The sequence below is a fragment of the Sceloporus undulatus genome, chromosome 7 (genome assembly GCF_019175285.1).
Source record: "Sceloporus undulatus isolate JIND9_A2432 ecotype Alabama chromosome 7, SceUnd_v1.1, whole genome shotgun sequence".
Classification (NCBI taxonomy): Eukaryota; Metazoa; Chordata; class Lepidosauria; order Squamata; family Phrynosomatidae; genus Sceloporus; species Sceloporus undulatus.
The window spans coordinates 4,022,483-4,042,385 of record NC_056528.1 but is presented as its reverse complement, the minus strand read 5'-3'; the positions used below and the strand labels follow the sequence as shown (position 1 = coordinate 4,042,385).

The 19,903-nt window shown below is 44.5% G+C and overlaps 1 protein-coding gene across 1 annotated transcript in view; it reads right to left on the bottom strand.

Annotated features, from left to right (window-relative positions):
• The window catches only part of PLEKHN1 (pleckstrin homology domain containing N1), a 48,782-nt gene that overhangs the window by 19,236 nt on the left and 9,643 nt on the right, over positions 1-19,903 (bottom strand). Inside the window, 5 exon segments of the mRNA XM_042479323.1 lie at positions 172-282; positions 284-297; positions 5,997-6,084; positions 7,399-7,479; positions 8,692-8,838. Of these exon segments, the coding sequence (XP_042335257.1) occupies positions 172-282; positions 284-297; positions 5,997-6,084; positions 7,399-7,479; positions 8,692-8,838 (441 nt within the window).

Genomic DNA, 19,903 nt, shown 5'->3' with positions numbered 1-19,903 from the left:
GAGTAGTAGTCATAGTGAATAAGAAGAAACCGGATTCTCTAGTCACACAATGTATGTCTCATGCTGCTAAGGGGAAGAACGAAAGGTTGTAACACAACCCACACTCTCGGATTGCTGTTCTTATAGCACATTGTCTATCCTCTTGCTGCAACATCCAAAGCAGACACTCACCTGAGTCAAGAAGGGCAGGTCAAGGTTCCCTCCATTTAAATGGATCTGCTTCTCCAAGTGGTAGAGCCAACGCTTTACCTCTGACTTGTTGGGGCAGTAGACTATCAGGGGGGTTGAGCAAGGGACCTGGAGAGGAAAAGGGCAAATGGTACATATTGAGATATATATTTTTCCCAGTACTGAATAAGATTCTTGCACGGTGGACAAGTACATTAAAAATGTCATATTGGCCCCAAACAGACAGGGCCAAAATAAAACTGCTTTGGGTCACTTTGGAGGATTAAGCAGGGATGAAAATGTTCCATTTTGGATTACAGCTCCCAGACTTCCCAGAAATGTATTATGCTGGGTGTAGGATTTGGGGAGCTGTAGTCTCAAATGTTACATTTGGGACTAAGCGTGCAATTTTCTGTGACTGTGTGCCTCTGAGCTAGTCCTCCTGCTGACTCTCTGGTCCTTTTTACTCTATGGCCTGTTACAGACTGCCAAAATAAAGCTGCTTCGGGTCTCTTTGGAGGCATGCTGTTTAAATGATGCATGGGTCCTAAGAGTCCAGAGGTCGCGCCAAAGCCACACTCCATTCCTAAGCACCGGAGTGCAGCTTTGGTGCAGCTTCCGGATTCTTAGGACCCATGCATCATTTAAACAGCATGCCTCCAAAGAGACTCGAAGCAGCTTTATTTTGGCAGTCTGTAACAGGCCAATGATTCCTTTTTGCTCTCTGATCCCTCTAGGCTGGAACCACCCCAGTTATTTGCTGGTCCTTGCCTTTCCAGCTGTCTCTGCTTACCAGCCTTTGGCCCAGTCCTTGCGATAAAGGCTGAAGTGTTAATAAACTGCCCTCTTCCCGACAGCGGGGTCTGCCCTACGCGAATCAACCCGTCATTCATTACTCCACCTCTTATTAAAACAAATATCAGCCACGCTTTGAAACGACCTCAACCAGGGCACTTGGAGCACCCAGATAAGCCAGCACTCAGCAAGCCGTCATAACAAATCATTATCAGCAAAATGAGTACTTTGGTCTTCTGGAGAGCTCTCCAGCGCCGGAGGCTTAATACAAACACCGATTATTAGGCTCTGCAAGGTTGCCCGAACCAGGGAAAAACACAATTTTGTTTGTCAGGGTGTGTGCCATGTGGGCATACTGAGATGGAGAGCAAGAAAGGGGTTCTCTTCTCCCGGTGCCTTGCAAAACCAGAAGGACTCCCACTGGGACATATGCACAAGGGGTGGGAAACGCAACCAAGTTTTGCACTCTCCATGGCTGTCTATTCCACTTCCAGCCAGCCATGCCTTTCTCCACATTGACTACATTCCATTCTCTCCCTGCCCCAAAGAGGCACTCGGCCTTCTGTGGCCACTGAACATGCTGGGTCCTATTTTGGGAGATGCATTTCTTCCCTTAGGCATTTTCCCCTAAAAATCTTTTCACGCTGCTAGGTTTTCCCAAGTATACGGTTACTACTCCTCTAGTTATCTTTCACAGACCTGCTTTGGCTACGTAAGTACAGTCAGCCCCCCTTATCCACGGTCTTTTTAACCACAGATTCAAGCATCCACAGATTGAAAATATATATATACACACTGCAAATAGCAAACTTTGATTTTGCCATTTGATATAAGGGACACCATTTTGCTATGCCATAATATTTAATGGGACTTGAGCATCCATGGATGTTGTTATCCATGGGGGATCCTGGAACCAAACCCCAATGGATAACAAGGTCCCACTGTACTAGAAACAAGGAGCCCCTGAGCATATGCAAAATGACTTTCTCCCACAAGTAGCTATGGCCTGTTACAGACTGCCAAAATAAAGCTGCTTGGGGTCTCTTTGGAGGTATGCTGTTTAAATGATGCATGCATCCTAATCCGGAAGCTGCACCAAAGCTGCCCTCCAGTGCTTAGGAATGGAGTGTGGCTTTGGCGCGACCTCCGGACTCTTAGGACCCGTGCATCATTTAAAGAGCATACCTCCAAAGAGACCCAAAGCAGCTTTATTTTGGCAGTCTGGAACAGGGCATTGTTAGCATGCAGTGCTAAACCACCAATAGTTCAATGCATAACAATTTATACATTTATATACAAGGGCCTACTGTACCACAAATCGGCACTTAGATTAGTATATCACACTAATATACCAATAGAATTAATATATTTGTACACATGTATTATTATTTTTATTTCTTGCACATGAATGCATGCCAGAGATTTACTTAATAAATTGAGGGCACTGCCCCCCAAAATAAGAAGTCTGCCTCCCCATGAAATCCCCCTTTAGTCCTCAAATGTGTAGTAATGCAGTAGCTAAAAACCTTCCTTGAGCATTTAGAAATACAGTTAGACATCCAAAGAGAGAGAAAATGTGTTTGTGTTTGGCCAAGAGAATGCAAACACAACGAATAGGAGCTCTAGGCATGAACTGTTTTCAGTCTCTCGTTCCTAGAAATTTGAGGACTGATGGAAAATTTCATGGGGGGGCAGAATAAAGGGGAACAGCAATGCTCTCACCCCCCTCTCCATCAACAATTTTGATGCACACATCATCTTTTTCTACCGTACTCATGGACTCCAGTCCCAGCCTACGTCAGTAAAAAGGAAGTGTTTCCATCATCTGAACATTTTTCACCCCAAAGGAAAGTGTGTCCCCCAAAGACTTTCTTCCCAAATGGAATTGCCCTTAAGGGAGGTTGTTGTTGTGATTTTGTATTGCAAAGGGGAAAAGTTCATGCCCTCCCGATGAGCCCCAGAAACTGCTTATTATAGCTGCATCTGCAAAACCTCAAACTGTTGGTTCTCTGCCCCATTTAGCAAACCTAGATGATGTAGAATTTGGATGGGTTGTTGCAGCCCAATGACTCAGAAGTCACCTAGATAGCTAGCCAGCCTGGCTTTCTTTTGTGCTTTTGTTCTTATTCCTGACATTTCGCCAGCATAATGCCAGGAATAAATTCTTCTATGGATCTCAAAGTTTAACACAATGTTTGATGCTCTTTCATCCTCCTTGTCCGAGAGCCTTTCCACACTACGTAGTTATAGTGCTACGATTCCACTTTAACTGCCAATGAAATCTTTGCAGTTTAGGGATAGGCATTTAGAGCCCAGAGAGTTCACGTGCCTCCCAAAACTGGTCCCTAGGATTCCATATAGGATGTGTACATACATGTCAGTTAAAAGTAGACTCATAGTGCTATAATTGTGTGAAAGGCCCCTGAGTCTCCAAACAAAGGTAAAGATCTCCAGAGAGAAATCAAAAAAGGAGGTGTCCTACAGTGGTTACAATGTCGGCCCATGACTTTAGGGTTGCCAGAGGTCAGAAACGACTTGAAGGCACACAACGACAATGAGAAAGCACATCTGGGCATAGCATACAGTCTGTTCTGCACCCCTAAATTTGCCAACCAGCCTTGGCAGTGCTGAAGTCAAAATCTGCTACCCAATTAATTGGCTTCTCTATATAGGGCAAGGGAGGGAGTGCCACCTTTTCATTCACATCAGGGAGCAAATGGCTTGGGCCAGTCCTACCGGTTGAGCAAACAAAGGTGTGAAAACTACACAGGAATGTGTGTTTTCATTTGTAAAATCACGGCGGCAGCAAAGGTGTAGTGTACATCATGGTGTAGTGGCATGAGAGTTGGGCTAGGACTCTGCAAGACCAGGGTTTGAATCCCGCTGCATGACCTAAGAAGAAAGCAGTGGCAAATCTCCTCTGTTTCATATCAGTTCAACTGACATGGCTCTTTCCTATGGATGCCTGGGATTTGTTGTTTAGTGAGCCACAATCTTATGGTAACCAGCTTATCTTCACAAAAAGCCCTTGCCCCATAGGCATGCCAAGATCTGTCCCAAGGCGCCCTTAATCCATCTAACCCTGTACTGTCTGGTCAACCAGAAGCTGCTCTTCAGGATCTTAGGCAGAGATGGAACTTTCCTATCATTCCCTACCCAAGATCATCTTAACTAGAGAGGCTAAGGACTCAAACCCAGGACTTTCTCAATGTACAACCCACCCACCCACATTTTCAGGGGCTTATCTAAGAAATGAAGCCACAACTTCCGGTATTCAAATTGAGCAACATGTCCAGAGACCAGTGAGCCCCTAGGTCTAAACTATTACGAAGATCAGACGTTGTTTCCAACAAGACAACAAGCTACAGAGGCGCTTCAGTCAATGAAACTCACTTCCAGGCCTGCCCTCTTGCAATCTCACTCTCTTTCTTTCTCTGTTCTGAGTCATAACTGGTTTTGCACAAGAAAGCCTTCCTGGGAGAAGAACCTGTCTGGCTCAGAAGCTCTCTAAGGACTTAGTCATCCTTAAATTACAACAATTGCTCATCGCTCATGAAAAAGGATCGTTGAAAAGGCATGAAGTAGTCAAAGGGAGAGTGAGGCTATAACCATTGTGGACTCAGCCAAATCCTAAGAGAGTTTGCTAGTGCCATCTGCCTATGAGTTTGCAGGGCAAATGCATCCTATATAGCAATGACACCAGATGCTGAGATCCAGTGTGTATGTGGAAGCAGTGAGAATGTGTTTTCAGAATATTACAATGGTCATGAGGTGCAGGATATCCAAGGAGGAGAGTATGAGGTTTCAAATGTGCCATTATTGCTGCTGAAGATCATAATGACCATGGAAGATAAGAAGCACTTACTTAACAACTCTTTTGCTCTTAGAATCATAGAGTTGGAAGAGACCACAAGGACCATCCAGTCCAACCCCCTGCCATGCAGGAACTCTCAATCAAAGCACCCCCATTGACAGATGGCTATCCAGCCTCTATTTAAATGCCTTCAAGGACGGAGACTCCAGCACTCTCCAAAGGAGTGTCTTCCACTGTCGAACAACCCTTACTGTCAAGAAGTTCCTCCTAATGTTGAGGTGCAATCTCTTTTCCTATAGCTTGCAATCATTGTTCCACGTTCTAGTCTCTGGAGCAGCAGAAAACAAGCTTGCTCCCTCCTCAATATGACATCCCTTACTTAATAACTCACACATACAAAACAAATCTTGGTACATCCTAGTCTTCATTGCCCTTAGATGGCTGCATCACATGGCTGTGTTGTTATTTGTTGCCTTCCGCTTTGAGTTATGGTGAAAGTGTGAATGAGAGACCTCCAAGAAACCCAGTCATCAGCTCAGGTCTTGCAAACTTAGGCCCATGACTTCCTTGGTCTTCTTTTTGTTCTGCCTCCTACTTTACCAAACATTATCCTCTTTTCCAACAAGGTACGTCATCTCATGTTAAGTCCAAAGTACAACAGTCTCAGTTTAGTCATTTAGGCTTCTAGGGAGAGTTCAGACCTGATTTGCTCTAGGGACCATTCCTTTGTCTTTTTAGCAGTCTGTGATATTCACAGAACTCTTCTCCGGCACCACATTTCAAATGAGTTGATTTTGTTCTTGTTAGCTTTCTCCACTGTCTGGTTTTCTGGCCTATTTGTGTGCAGGGGAGTGCAGACACGTTCGCCCCAACATCAACATCCTTGAGGCCAAAATTATCACGAATTGGAGACTCCATGGCAAGCTGTTCATGCTAAGGATATATCATTTCATGTGTGGGACTAAAACTGTGCAGTTAATTACTGAGTTTTGTACTAGAAAAAGCACCCATGTCAAATTAATTTAGTTGTACAGGGTTGTTCATGTGTAGGCTGCATGATTATGTACAGCTTCTGAAGACGATTCAGGATGCTGAAGGTTGGACTAGCAGATCAGGAGACTAGGAAAGGCAAGCAGGCTCCTGTTCTCATCTATACATACGTATTGAACTGGGCTCCAAGCTAGTGCAGAATAGTAAAGAAATGCAACATTACTCTCACCTGTAATTTGGAAAGCATAAACCTCCTCCTGGGATCCCTTTGGGTTCTCAAGTTCATTCAGCTGGAGTTCCTTCAAGGGCAGCAAACCCTGCAGAAGTAGAATGCAACTGTCTTAGATTTGCTGGTCCAGTTTCTTTAAATTTAGAGCTGTGGCCCCATACAGACAGGCCAAAATAAAGCTGCTTCAGGTCAGTTGGAGGTATGCTGTTTAAATGATGCATGCATCCTAAGAGTCCGGAAGCTGCGCCAAAGCTGCGCTCCGGTCCTTAGGACTGGATCGTGGCTTTGGTGCGGCTTCCGGACTCGTAGTACGCATGCATCATTTAAACAGCATATCTCTAAAGTGACCCGAAGCAGTTTTATTTTGGCCTGTCTGTATGGGGCCTGTGTTCCCCATTGTGCTGCTGGACTACTCTCCCATAAGGCCAAAGTGAAGGTTATTCTCAAAGTGGCTATAACCTTATACAAAGACTCTGCTTTTCTGTGACTCGGTGTAAGAAAGATGTGACTCAGCACAGTAGTAAAAAGGAGAATGACCCTTGAATGTACCTCGAAAGAAGGCCAGAGGTTTGGGATATAAAAGGGGACCACATCACTGGGTGATTCACATCACTGTTGGTTTGCCTTGCATGACCCTGGAAAATAATACATCATTTTAGGGAGGCAAATAGTGACTTATTTGGATGGGTGGTTGATGATGTAAGTTGGATCAGGATGAGACAAAGAGCAAGGCAACAGTGAGGCAGGTCTGAGTTCCAAAATAGGGACTGATAGACTGAGTAGGGCACAAAGGAGGAGGAACAGAGAAGTAACACGGTTGTTTCGAGGACACAAAAACAGAACCAGGTAGACGACCAAGGAGATATCATCATCCCTGTCGTCATCTATTCCTGCTTCTGGTGTGGGGTGGTACTGAATCCTCAACTGGGTCTAAAAGTGGTCCTCATGGAGCAAGCTGAGTAGTGGCCCCAAGGTGGCTTTACCTTCTTAAACAATGACCCCAGTGTTTGCTAAAACAGAGCTGGCTGGATGATAGGATTGATGATGAATACATGACTGCTTGGGAACATTACCTTTTTGGACTGTAACTCCAGAATCCCCCAGTCAGCATGCACTGGCCATTGAGTCATTCTGGGAAGTGTAGTCCAAAAAAGTATTTTTTCCAGCCTCCAAAGGGTCAGACTATTCATCTAACTAACCTAGAACTGTCTAATCTCAGTTTGAGGGTGACTTGCCTTCCAGGGTCTCAGATCCTTCCCAGGCCTCCATGAACTTACAGAGTTGAAGCTAGGAAGCCTGTGCTCTGCCACTGGCTGACAGCCTCCTTTGCTCAAAAGCAGATGCCACTATTCCCTGGTTATTTGCTTTAAACTGGAGCCAACAACACAGCTTCTGATTTTACCTGATAGGTGAGTCCATTAGGTCCAAGGGACTGGAAGTAGAGGTAGGCTTGAAAGAGTTCCAGGTAGCAGTCAATCAGCTCCTGCGACAAAGAAAGCAAGTGCAAAAATGTCATTTCCATGCAAAAGAGGTGTTTGGTTCATTTTCAGCATGATCCAGGGAGTCTCAAGATAGCTTAAAATGCTTCATAAAAGTTTAACATTTAGCATTAAAAAATGGAAATGGAGGTGAGGCAAGAAAAGGGCAGCATCCAAAACCAATCAACAATAATACATGAACTAGGGTTTGTCATTCAAACACAGAGGGAAGGAGGGAGAATGAGAACTTGTTTTCTGGTCTGGACATTAAGTCAGAAAGTTTACCTAAAAGGTGCTGTTCCCAAATCAATGGGAAATGATTATACCTTCTTATTGATTTAGGGAGATGGGATAAGGAACCTTTAATCTAGCCGACTTGCTTCTAGCCTGAAAGTGGATGAAGAGCTGAATGGAGGGTGAGCTCTGGCACCACAACATCTGGGAGGGATAGAAGAAGCTAACTGAGTATATACAGATATCAAAAAATAGGGTTCTCTAGATTCTTTAGTTCTAGGCTACTGGGGTCAGGGGTGGCAAAGTCTAGGGGTCCAATATTTTTTTGCTCTGGGACTGTTTTGGGCTGCATTTCCCCAAATGGAAATGGCTGCTAGCCCACTTTTTGTTTCATGAAAATCTTTCTGATGGGCAAATAGAAATTTGTGGGAGGCTGCAACTGGTTTTAAAAGAATACTGCTGCTCCTAGAGGTCCTAGCTGTCCAGGACCAAGCAGAGCATGGTCAAGATGTTGCAAAGCCCTGATTTAGGGCTTTAAATTGTTAAGACTAAGCAGACTGAATCGTTCTCAAAAGCAAATTTGCAGTCTGCAAGACCCGGCCAATACTCTGGCCATCGTGTGTTGAAGCACGTCAGGTTTCCAAATGATCTCCATCAGCAGTCCAACATGCAGCTCCTTGCATTAATAGGAAGGGGATGTTAACTGAGCATGAAGAACTGTGGTTTGTTTGCTTGCTTTGAAGGAAGGGCTGCAGACGGGTACAACTCAGTTTAGGAAAAGAAACCTCAGGGTACAGCTGTGCCACATGGGCTTCCAAATACAATGCTCCATCTGAGCACATCCCTCCCAGATACATACCTGATCCTATAAGGGGAGTGTAACAGCCTAGAAAAAGATTTGCTTCATTTCTTTTTAAACAAATATTATGTTTACCCTACTCTTCAGCTACAAATGCTCCCTTCCTTATCTATATAGACCTCACCTGACTATGCTGGAATTTAAATTTGACTTTGGAGTAATAGATAATTTTCCCCAGGTTCCGCACCACCGTCTTCCTTCTCCCTTTCTTGAAGAGGCCTGGGAAGCGCTGGTCAAAGTTCTCCTTCTCGTTTTCCTGGGCGGTCAGGTTCTGTAACAAAGATGAAACGCGAGCCATTTTTAGAAAGGATCCTCCAAAGACAACTCATCACAACTGGAGGATGGACCCACAAATACCCGAGACTCACTGGAGGATCTAAAACCTTGAGATGTTGCCTTTCAAATCCAAACACTCTAAATTCATCAAATGCCCCTCCTATAGAATCAATGCCTTGGGACACGGGTTCCAAAGTCAATACTGTGATAATACCTTAATTAGGCCAAACTAAAAGCCACAAACATCGCACCACAAACGTTCAAACCCAGATGTTCCTCTGTCACACAAAGATGCATTTACGTGTCTGAGTCACGTAATCTGAATGCTGTCTTCAAATGGTTTGAGGGAAAGGTCTGCAGGCGATTAAATCAGGCTGATCGGGGCACACACCCCTTCAATGGGAGATGCCCTGGTTGGGTGAGTCTCCATGCCAGCCATGGATTATAGATGGCATTACTGCAATGTGGCCTCCGCTTAATGCCCTGGAAAGGAGTCAATGAGGGTTTTAAAGGAAATTCACCACTCCGTCTCCGCATCTCGCATTGCGACAAATCCAGCTAAGGGGCTTCAAAAGGCAGTAAACCGAATCCGATCCCTCCTCTCCTGGCATATGTGCACAAAAACCAGTTACCAAATCTGAGCAAAGTTATTTTCCAAAGCCAAGCTCCAAGCAAACAGGCAAACCCTCTGGAATTTCCAAGCTCAGCTTATTATAGCTCTAGCTCTCTCTCTCTCTCTCTGTTTTTCCCTGGACACTGTGAGTCTTTTTTCCATACCCTTCTTTTCATGTCTGCAAGCCTCCAGCCGCACCTCGTTCTCATTCGCCTCGCTGCTTCTGCAGGAACTTGCCTGACCAAAACATCTGCTGTGTAGTTTTCAGCCACAATACATCACAACACTCTCACTTCTTCACTCCCGGGTGCCTTCTTCCAATGTCAGCATGGCACTGGATTGGCATCCATATAGCGCCTCTTCCCTTTTGGGGATCGAGGCAGGTAACAATAGAAGTTAATACAATACAAAGCAATCAAACAACGCAAACCCACGACTCCCCCCAAACCTCACCCTCCCTCCCTGAATAAAATTACCACAATAAAACCATATATAAATACAGATCACAATAACAAATTAAAATCAATTAAGGCTGAGAAGGCACGCCAGAAAAGAATTGTTTTTATCGCCTTTTTGAAAGCCTCAAGGGAGGTTATTTGGCGAGTCTCTCTTCTGGCAGGTCATTCCAGATTATTGGAGCGTCAACCCTCCAATTCATCCAGAGGAAATGTGTGTAGAGTTTGGAAATTTGACTCATTTTTATTTCAGTTCCCATAATCTCCCAGTATGGGAATACTGAGAGATGTAATACCAACAACTGGCCCATCCTAACCTGATCCCCAAGGTCTGTTTATAAGGAAGAGCATTAAATACATGTCTTCAAGTAACATGGTTCATCAAAACATTCTAGAACTCAGAGTAATGCCTAACTCCAAAAACCACAGAGGCCAAGATCCTCAGAGATGAAGATTGGAAGACATGTGACCAAGTGACATCAGATTGTGGTCAAGGTGGAATAGGGGAACGGTTCTGTATGTGGAACTACACTACATATCTCCTTTCAGTACTCTAGACTCACTAGCTGTTGTATCCCCATGGCATTCCACAGCTGAAAGACAGCAGGAGGGCAGAGTCAGAGAAGCTCCTGGCTATGGATGCAGACCTGTGATGCCATCAGCTGAGAGCCACAAGGCTCCTCTGAAAATCTGAGTGGATTGATGTACTCTATAGACTCCAGCTCTCCCAATTTGGCAGTCTCTCATGTGTGTGTGTGTGTGTGTGTGTGTGTGTGGCTACTTTTAAAAAAGCCAGGTTTCTCCTCCACCCCTTTGTCCTCAGCTTACTTCAATTGCTACAGAATGGATCCAAAGTGCAAAAGTCATTTCCACTACTTCCACTTAGGAGGAGAGGAGGGCACAGAATCCTGTCCTTCCCTGTAGACTCAGGCAAAAGCAGACTGCTGCGGCTTTCTCATTAATAACTTTTGCCATCTTGACCACAATCTGATGTTGCTTGGTCACATGCAATCCAGACTTCATCTCTGAGATGTTAGAGGATAGAATCATAGAATCATGGAGTTGGAAGAGACCACCAAGGCCATCCAGTCCAACCCCATTCTGCCATGCAGGAACTCACAATCAAAGCATCCCTGACAGATGGCCATCCAGCCTCTGTTTAAAGACCTCCATATTGAATTATTATGCATCTAGCTACAGGAGCATAACCAGATGTTCTGCAACCTCCCAACAGCCATAAAACAGCCATGGATCCCTTTCAGCCACAGTAGCTGAAAGGTGTGTCAAGGCAGCACGAATTTGGTCACTGAAGAGGATGGAAGAAAATACCAATTTCCTCAACAACCAACTATTGGGACATATGTTAGGTACAGGATTTAGCTTTCGTTTAAAAGAAGCCAACACACGCACATAATTCCTAGCCTTTTAGACTGTGAGGATTGGCTTGGAAGCATGTAGGCACTGACAAAAGAGCTGAATAGGTTTAAGAAAGGGCCTAAGCATGAATTGAGGTGGTCAGGAAGTGAAGCCTTTAAACAATTCACAACATAGCTCTTCCTCCTTTGAAAATGAAGAATAAATTATGCCAGGAATAAGCACACGCATCATGTCGTCTTGCTTAATCTGCATAATTTAATACAGCGCATGGAATTTACCATCCAGAGTCTGGATTTTCCTTATGCAGATGCATAATTCCTGCATATCAAGTCCTTAACCTACTAGTGGCTACATTACTGCAGACTGCAATGTGGAGGCTCACTTGGTGAACTGTTTCTCTCATGCCAATTTTAAACTAGCCCATTTTTATGAACTGCTTTCTCCCCATGTTCACTTTGAGTTCTCCATCCTTCTGAACTCATACAAACTCTCAGCACAACCTGGATTTCAGATTCTACTTGCAGACATAACAGCTAAGGAAGAGTTCAGACTTAACTCTTTTATTTTATTATATTATAAAAAAAAAGAATTAACCGCTTCCATAGCAATGTTTGCCCCTGTTTGCATGAATGCAGACTCAACTAACACTTGCTGGGATGGAGAAGTGGTGAGATAGAGAACACTTGTTGTTCTCGGGTGCCCTCCAGTTGTTCCTGACTCGTGGCACCTCTGGGGTGAGTTAATCATTGAGTTTCCTTGGCAAGATTTGCTCAGAGGAGGTTTGCCATTGCCTTCCTCTGAGGCTGAGAGTGTGTGACTTGCCCAAGGTCACCCAGTGGGTTTCATGGCCATGCTGGGAGGTCTTTAAACAGAGGCTGGATGGCCATCTGTCGGGGATGCTTTGATGGAGAGTTCCTGGATGGCAGGAGGTTGGACTTGGATGGACCTTGTGGTCTCTTCCAACTCTCTGATTCTATGATTCTATGAACCCTGGCATCCAGAGTCACAGTCTGACACTCATACCACTATGCTATGCTGCCTTCCAGACAAAGCTTAAGATGGCATAATAGAGTCACTGCCCGTGCTGTACCTACTTTTCCCTCTAAAACAGGTTAGGTAGGATTCTGAAGCCATACTTGGGGGGCAAAAACCCAGCACAACCTGTTCCCTGTAAACCCATCATGGTGACTTAATAGCACACCAATGCATCTTGTCGCACACCACTGCCATCAGCTGTCACTCAGCTTCTCCATCTAGAGAGCAACTGCAGCACCTTCTCCGCTGTCAAATGCTGGAAAGCATGCCTTAAACCACCCTGTAAGTGCCAACTCATATGCTGGTGTCAAAAGTGTGTTTGCAGCCTCTAGGATGGGATGGGTGGGTGTACAGTACTCTGAAGTGCAAAGGGGATCGTGGGATCAAGTAGCAGGCCGATAGCACGGTCCAGGAGGTCAGAGCCTATGGAATTAGCTAGTCCTAATCCTTATGTGCCTTTCTTTTTAATAACCGGTGCCAGCCGAGACAGCTGCAAGGGCCCAGTTGATAGATGAAGGCTCAGCAGTTATTAACCAGACCAACGCTGTGCCCGGGTGCCTCACTTACCTCACTTCTTTGGAATGGGCTTCACCTCCCTCCATGCTGCAGCCACTTCAGAAGCTCAAACAGCTAGAGACGAACCAGTTAACTGGTGATGAGGTGCTAATTTATCCACAAGCTCCCCTCCTCTGCCTTTTTCTATCTTGGGTTTCTTTGGCTTTAACTGGGCCTAATTGGATCCAGACACTGCTAAGCCAACAGATAGATAACATGGAGAATCTAGCAGTCTGGCCAAGAAGGAAACATCCCAATAAAGGATGGGTGCATCAGGAGAAGCAGGCTCAAGTCTACGAAAGCTCATGCACCAACTTCTGTAATAAAGACTCTATTCTTTCTGCACTAGCTATGCTGGAAGTTATAGTTTAAAAAAGCAACTTTCCGAAGCTCTGCCCTTGTGCCTTCCTATTTTAAAAGTGTCAAAAGATACTGGGATGTCGAGGCATTATTGCTTCTGCTGCTGTGTCAGAGCTGTGACCTCAGGAAATGCAAAGATAACTGTCGACTGATAATATTATTCTTAGCTGGAAAGTCCTTGCTGGGCCCAGAGATCAGGAAAGAAGAGCAAAGGCAGCACAATGCAAAGAACAGATTCCACATGCAAGCCGCAGACAGGAGAAAGATTTAAACTGAAGTTTTTGTTTCGCTGGTGTCTAATTATAAAGGATAACCTTTCATTAGGGCAGTCTCTGGTCAAAGTCTTCCACTTTCTTCTGCCACCGAAACACACAGCGGCCCCAAAAGCACCAAAACCTATAATGATAACATACACTTTGAGCCCAGGATGGACGTGGCTGCAGAAGCATGCAACTGAGATCTCCACATTAAGTTCCCAGTCCTGAATTAAATGCAAAGACAGATGTCTTCACTTTCAGAGCTGAAAAAGACATGTGTAACAGTATGATGCTATCTGTTTGGAGCAAGAGCCATGTTCACTGGCAGCATCGCCTCTAAAGCAGTCTAATGTGTAGCATTGGGGAGGAGGGCTTAAAGATCTAATACCACACTAAAAACCAGGAAAGGTTTTTCCCACCCCAATACCATCTTAAATGAGAACAGCAAAAACAATATCTTGATATATGTAGGCCTGTGACTCTAACGTTTCTTCTCCTGTATGCTTTTTAACACCTTTGATGCACGAAGAAGCCAGTGGAGCTTGCTTGGGCAATGTATTTTTGGTTGGCCCAATATCACCTTTTTGTGGATTTTGGATGTTACTGTAATTCATGCTTTAGGGAGGATAGGAAAGCGGTCACTGGGGTTCTGGAGGGGACAAAGGCTATACAAACAGCCTGGGAGAGCCTCGTGTGATTCCAGGATGCACACTTTGCGCACTCCAGTATAGAAAGCCATTCTGATGGTCTGTTGTTAGTGTGAGCACAAACAGTGATGCCTGCTTGAATTTTGTACGTTGTTTGGCATCGTTTCCCTTTGCTTCATTCTATACCTTTTTGTTACATGCCCCTCAATTTTAACCTCGACTTATCCACGGGTCATATCAAAAGCCGTTATTTTCGCCCCCCAAATCTGTCCTCGACTTATACACGAGGCCGACTTATAGTCGAGTGTGTACAGTACTCCTCCTTCCTAAACTGCAAATCCGGGGATTCCAATAGGATGCAGCTATGACAATTAAAGTGGAGGCATACTTTCATAATTGTGTAGTACAAAACGGCCTATGGTTACTAGAAGATAACGCAATTTCCAGAATGCAGCAACTTTCAGCCTCCAAGATGCTTGACCATATGTTGGTCCTGTCTAGAACAGCCGAATGATCTAATCTCCCTTGGCTAGGAAGGATGTTCCCTCTGCACAATACACTGTGGGTAATATTAAAACCAATCATATACACCAATAGCCCTAGACCAGTGATGGCGAACCTATGGCACGTGTGCCAGAGGTGGCACTCAGAGCCCTCTCTGTGGGCACATGTGCCATCGTCCCAGCACAGAGTTTGCCAGAGTTTGTTACTAGAAAGCCAGACATGGCACTTTGCAATAAATAAGTGGGTTTTGGGTTGGAGTTTGGGCACTCGGCTTCTAAAAGGTTCACCATCACTGCCCTAGACACTTGACAGAAATGTTGAGGAAAGCTCTCCGGAGGGGAGAACCTAGAATAGTTTTGAACAGCCTCTTCCACCTGCTTGCACACACCCAAACACACCACCTTTGGTATATGTGTTATCACAGACAACCGCACACCCAAGTTTCATTAGACACCCTTCAGGCCATTAAGTGGAAACCAGATTTTCATCTTTCCAGGGTTCCCAGGCTTTGGGGAGCCAATAGGAATTGGGCACACACCCGCCGCTTTCGCAAACCCCAAGCAACATCCTACCAACTCCCTCAACCTGGTTGGGCTGGATTGCAGCTGTGGATTATGTCCATGACAGCAATGACGTTAATGATGGTTGACATGAATGGCTGTAAAGCTCAGTGTGTAGCTTGGCGGATGCCGTGGTGAAAGGCACATGCTAGAAATTACATTCCCTGCTTCGTTTCAACCTGCAAACGTCAAAGTAGGAGAGAAAGCGCGAAGGGGGAGAAGAGGGGATAGAATGAGCTAAAAAGCTGGAAGACAAAACAGAGTTGGGAGAGATGGCACTATCCTCTTAGCTCTAAATCCAGTTGCTAAACCCAACAAGAGTAAGAATGATTAAATCAGTTGCTCCACAGTAAATCAACAGAGGAAAACTGGGACACATGTAGCTCAGCAACCTCAAAAGGACAAGCAACAAAAACACAAATGGGGAAGAACATACACAGCTGCTATTTCAAGCAGAAAAGGTGCCGGGGTAGCTGTGTTGGCCATGTAACAAATACAAACAAAAATACTAACTGGACTGAGGTCTTGATAAGCTAACTTGACACCATGCTATTTATGCATTGTTATGACCATTCGTGTGTGTCTCTGTGTTTTCTCAGCTACCTTTGAATATGCTGTCTACCTTTAATGTCACCTGTTTGCAAGAACATCTGAGGTGACTGGTAAATAATGCTTAGTGAACGGCACAGATAGGACATAGTCTTGTTCATCTGTGATGAGTTAATCCTGACTAATTCTAGGCGAGGGGGGGACCCTTATGCTTTGTCAGCCAGTTCTGCCCCTTAGTTTTATGCCTTGTGTATCATAGGCCAAACCCTTAAACAATTTTTCAGTGGCACTGTCATCTCAAGACTTCGGAGCAAATGACCCGGGCATGAATGAGCAAAAGGACATGCAAATACAAACACAACACATTTGCAAAGTAATAAGCAAAGTAGTACATGTTACAGTATAAAGAGGATGGGTCTGGATAAGGGTAATATCATAACCTTAGAGACTAAACATAGGCCTGTTACAGATTGCCAAAATAAAGCTGCTTCGGGTCTCTTTGGAGGTATGCTGTTTAAATGATGCATGGGTCCTAAGAATCCGGAAGCTGCACCAAAGCTGCACTCCGGTGCTTAGGAATGGAGTGTGGCTTTGGCGCGACCTCCGGACTTTTAGGACCCATGCGTCATTTAAATAGCATACCTCCAAAGAGACCCAAAGCAGCTTTATTTTGGCAGTCTGTAACGGGCCTTAGATTTCTTTTTAATGCTGTACAGTTCCATTGGCAAACTATCAACACTGTGAGTAGATAGCTAGACGTTGTGTGCGTGGGTAGATTTTAGGGTCCTCTTTTACAAGTGGCCCAAGATAACTGATTATTAGGTAGGAAAATGGAAATATGGGTTTTGACATTTCTTAACACCTGTAAATGCCTAGCATCCAAAAAAAATGATATTAGAGGCTGCATCGGGACCAGGGCCACACGTCTCTCATCCCTAACTTAAAGAATTTGAACCCTTGTCTGCTTAAGACTTTGCAAGGAGGCCTATAATATATACAAAAGAATACAAGTAATATAGACAGTGGTGTAAAAGTAGTGTGTTAACTAAATAGAGGACCTTGGAACCGTACCCTAAAAATGAATCTGAATGTTCACTTTAACGCCACAGAATGAAGTTCCATAGCACTGTGTAAGAGTTTGTGTCATAAATGGATTGGGTACGAAAGGGGACTTTCCAGTGCCAGCCTAGATATTTTATCCACCATTGTGTAACAGTTATATTTTATTAAAAGACATAGTAGTGTCTTCTCCATGAATCGTCAGGTAAATAAAACTTAGGGCCGAGTGTCTCCTAGACACTATGAGGCCGATTTCTTCCCTCATGACATTAAATGTCATTTTACCATTAAGATGCCAAGCACTCCGAAGATTAAACGTTTCCTGTTTGTTTTATCCAAAAACGTATCCTTGCACCCTCCAGACAACTCTACCCAGGACGGGAAAAAGGAAGAATCATCAAGATTCCTCCGGCGGAATCCATTCAAATGGTTTGGCTTGTGGCCTGAACCGAAAGAAACCAGCGTTTCATGTTTTGTCACCCCCTTCATCACTCAGCGGTATTTTCCCCCTCTGGGCTGTTTATATTTCTCACAGACTTGCATAAATGCCTTTCACTTGCTATTAATCCCAGGGAAGGTTTTGATCCCTTTTTGTTTCTCTCGGCTTTTAAATCACCTCACGAGAGAAAAAGAGAGAGACAGGGTTTGGAAACGGTGGGTTGACCTGGCAAGACAGGCACTGACATGTCTTGTTTTGCTCCACCTTCGCCAAAAGGTGAGGCAGGTTAAACATTAAATTCCCTCAGACCTTTGCTAAAACAGAACAGCATGACTTGGAGTTGAATCACCAGGGATGGCCGCCGTGAGAAAAGGACGTCAACTCTGGACAAAGAATGGCGTCACTGGGGTTTTTTTAAATTATGACTCTGCTTGGTCATTAAAACACACACAGATACAGAAAGGGATGGGTGAAGGTAATATTTGTTATCTAGACCGCGCTTCCTTTCTCAGCGAGCCAAAGTTTGCTTTTCGCTCCAAGTGGGAGCCAACTGAGTTGGGAAATATCGCAAGACCGGAAGCACCAAGGCCCAAGCTGTGGTGGGTCCACGTTTCCATCTTTGCCAATGTCAACACGTTCAGATGCACACAAAGCCATACGTTGCTACGAGGGATGCTCTCTTCTTTGCACAATTGTGTCAAGAGGATAAATGCACTCATCCCTCCATATTTGCAGCTTTGATATTTTTGCAGATTTGATTAGTCACAGATTTGATGAATATGTTCCCTCTAGGAATATCTAGGTCCTCCAGTGCAACTCTGTGGTCAACTTTAACTAAACGTTGCACTGAAAGACCTAGAGATTCCTAGAGAGAAGACTCTACTAGGACTTTGTAGCTCCTCCAGCGCAGTTCTATGGTCAGTGTCTGTCGGACGTTGACCACAGAGTTGCACTGGAGGACCTAGTGGTTCCTAGAGAGAATACTCTACTAGGCATTTGTAGATACTCCAGTGCCATTCCATGGTCAGTATATGTTGGACATTGACCACAGAGTTGCACTGGAGGACCTAGAGGTTCCTAGAGAGATGTCCTCTCAGGTCAAAACATGGTCTTTTTGTTATTTGCGGTTTTTCCATACTCATGGGGGTCTTGTGCCCCTAACCCTAGCGAATATGGAGGGACAAATGTATAGGCAACCCTGACATACACAATTCTTTTTGACTGGTGAGGCAGCTGCTACTACAACCCTTTAGCGGCATGGGAGAGCACTGCTACTAAATCCAACTTGTTTGTCCACAGGTTTCTTGTGTGCCTTCAAGTCACTCCCGGCATATGGAGAAACCCTAAGGTGAACCTATCATGGGGCTTTCTTGGCACGTTTCTTCAGAGAGAGTTTGCCGTTGCCAACCTCTGGAGTTGAAAGTAGGATTTGCCCAAGGTTGTCCAGGGGAAGTCAAAGGCTTTCACAACTGGCATCCATAGTTTTTTGTGGGTTTTTCAGGCTATGTTGTCGTGTCCTAGAAGGATTTATCCCTGACGTTTCGCCTGCAACTATGGATGGCATCTTCAGAGGTTGGTGGCGCATTTCCATGCTGCCACTCACTTCCATGCCACCAACCTCTGAAGGTGCCAGCTAGAAATGCAGGAAAAATGTCAGGGATAAATTCTTCCAGGACACAGCCACATAGCCCAAAAAACCCACAAAAAACTATGTCGTCCAGTGGGTTTATATGGCTGAGCCATGCTTCAAACTCTGGTCTCCAGAGTCATCATCCAAAGCTCAAGCCACTACACCAGCAAACCCTATTATAGTTTGCAAAAAATGCATGCATTAATCACAGATAATAAGTGCATTTAGGGATGCAGCCATGCACAATACCAGATACTATGACAGCATACAATAACACCCAATCAGGACTAGACTGGCAACCATCACCCATCACTTTTTGTTGGCCACCTTCGATTGTGGAATGACCTGCTAGGAAAGATTCGACAGCTAAATATGCTGACTGAATTTAAAACAGTACTAAAGACCTCTCTCTTCCGGCAGCCCTACCCAGTCGGTTTTAAAATATGCATTTTAAATTGGTACAGTTTTAATTTACATCCGGGTGATTTCAATGCATATTGGTCATCATAGCTCTGTGTTTATGTATTCTAAACAACACGTTTAAATGGTTTCATGTCTTTAGTTATGTACTGTATCTTAATCTATCCTGCCTCAAGCCTTGGGGAGAGGCAGGTAAGAAATCAACATTTGTTGTTGTCGTTGTTATACCCTGCAACGTTTCATATATGATAGCAGCTGAGGATGCCTTTGCAACAGACAGAAGAGTGCTTTCCACTCTTTGTTTGTTCCATAGAAGGTTAGATTTGTGGTTGCTCCTAGATAAAAAGCCCTTGAATTGTAAGGATAATGAAAAAGGAGGATGAGCCAAACTATTTTGGTGAGGGCCTTAGAACTCTAAACTACAAATCCCAGGATTCTATAGAATGGAGCCATGAAATTTAAAGTGGGATCCACTTCAACATTAGGAGGACCTTATTGACAGTAAGGGCTGTTGTGGAACACAATCCCTTGGAGTTTGTTGGAGTCTCCTTCTCTGGAGGTCCTTAAACAGAGGATGGATGGCCATCTGTCAATGGGGAT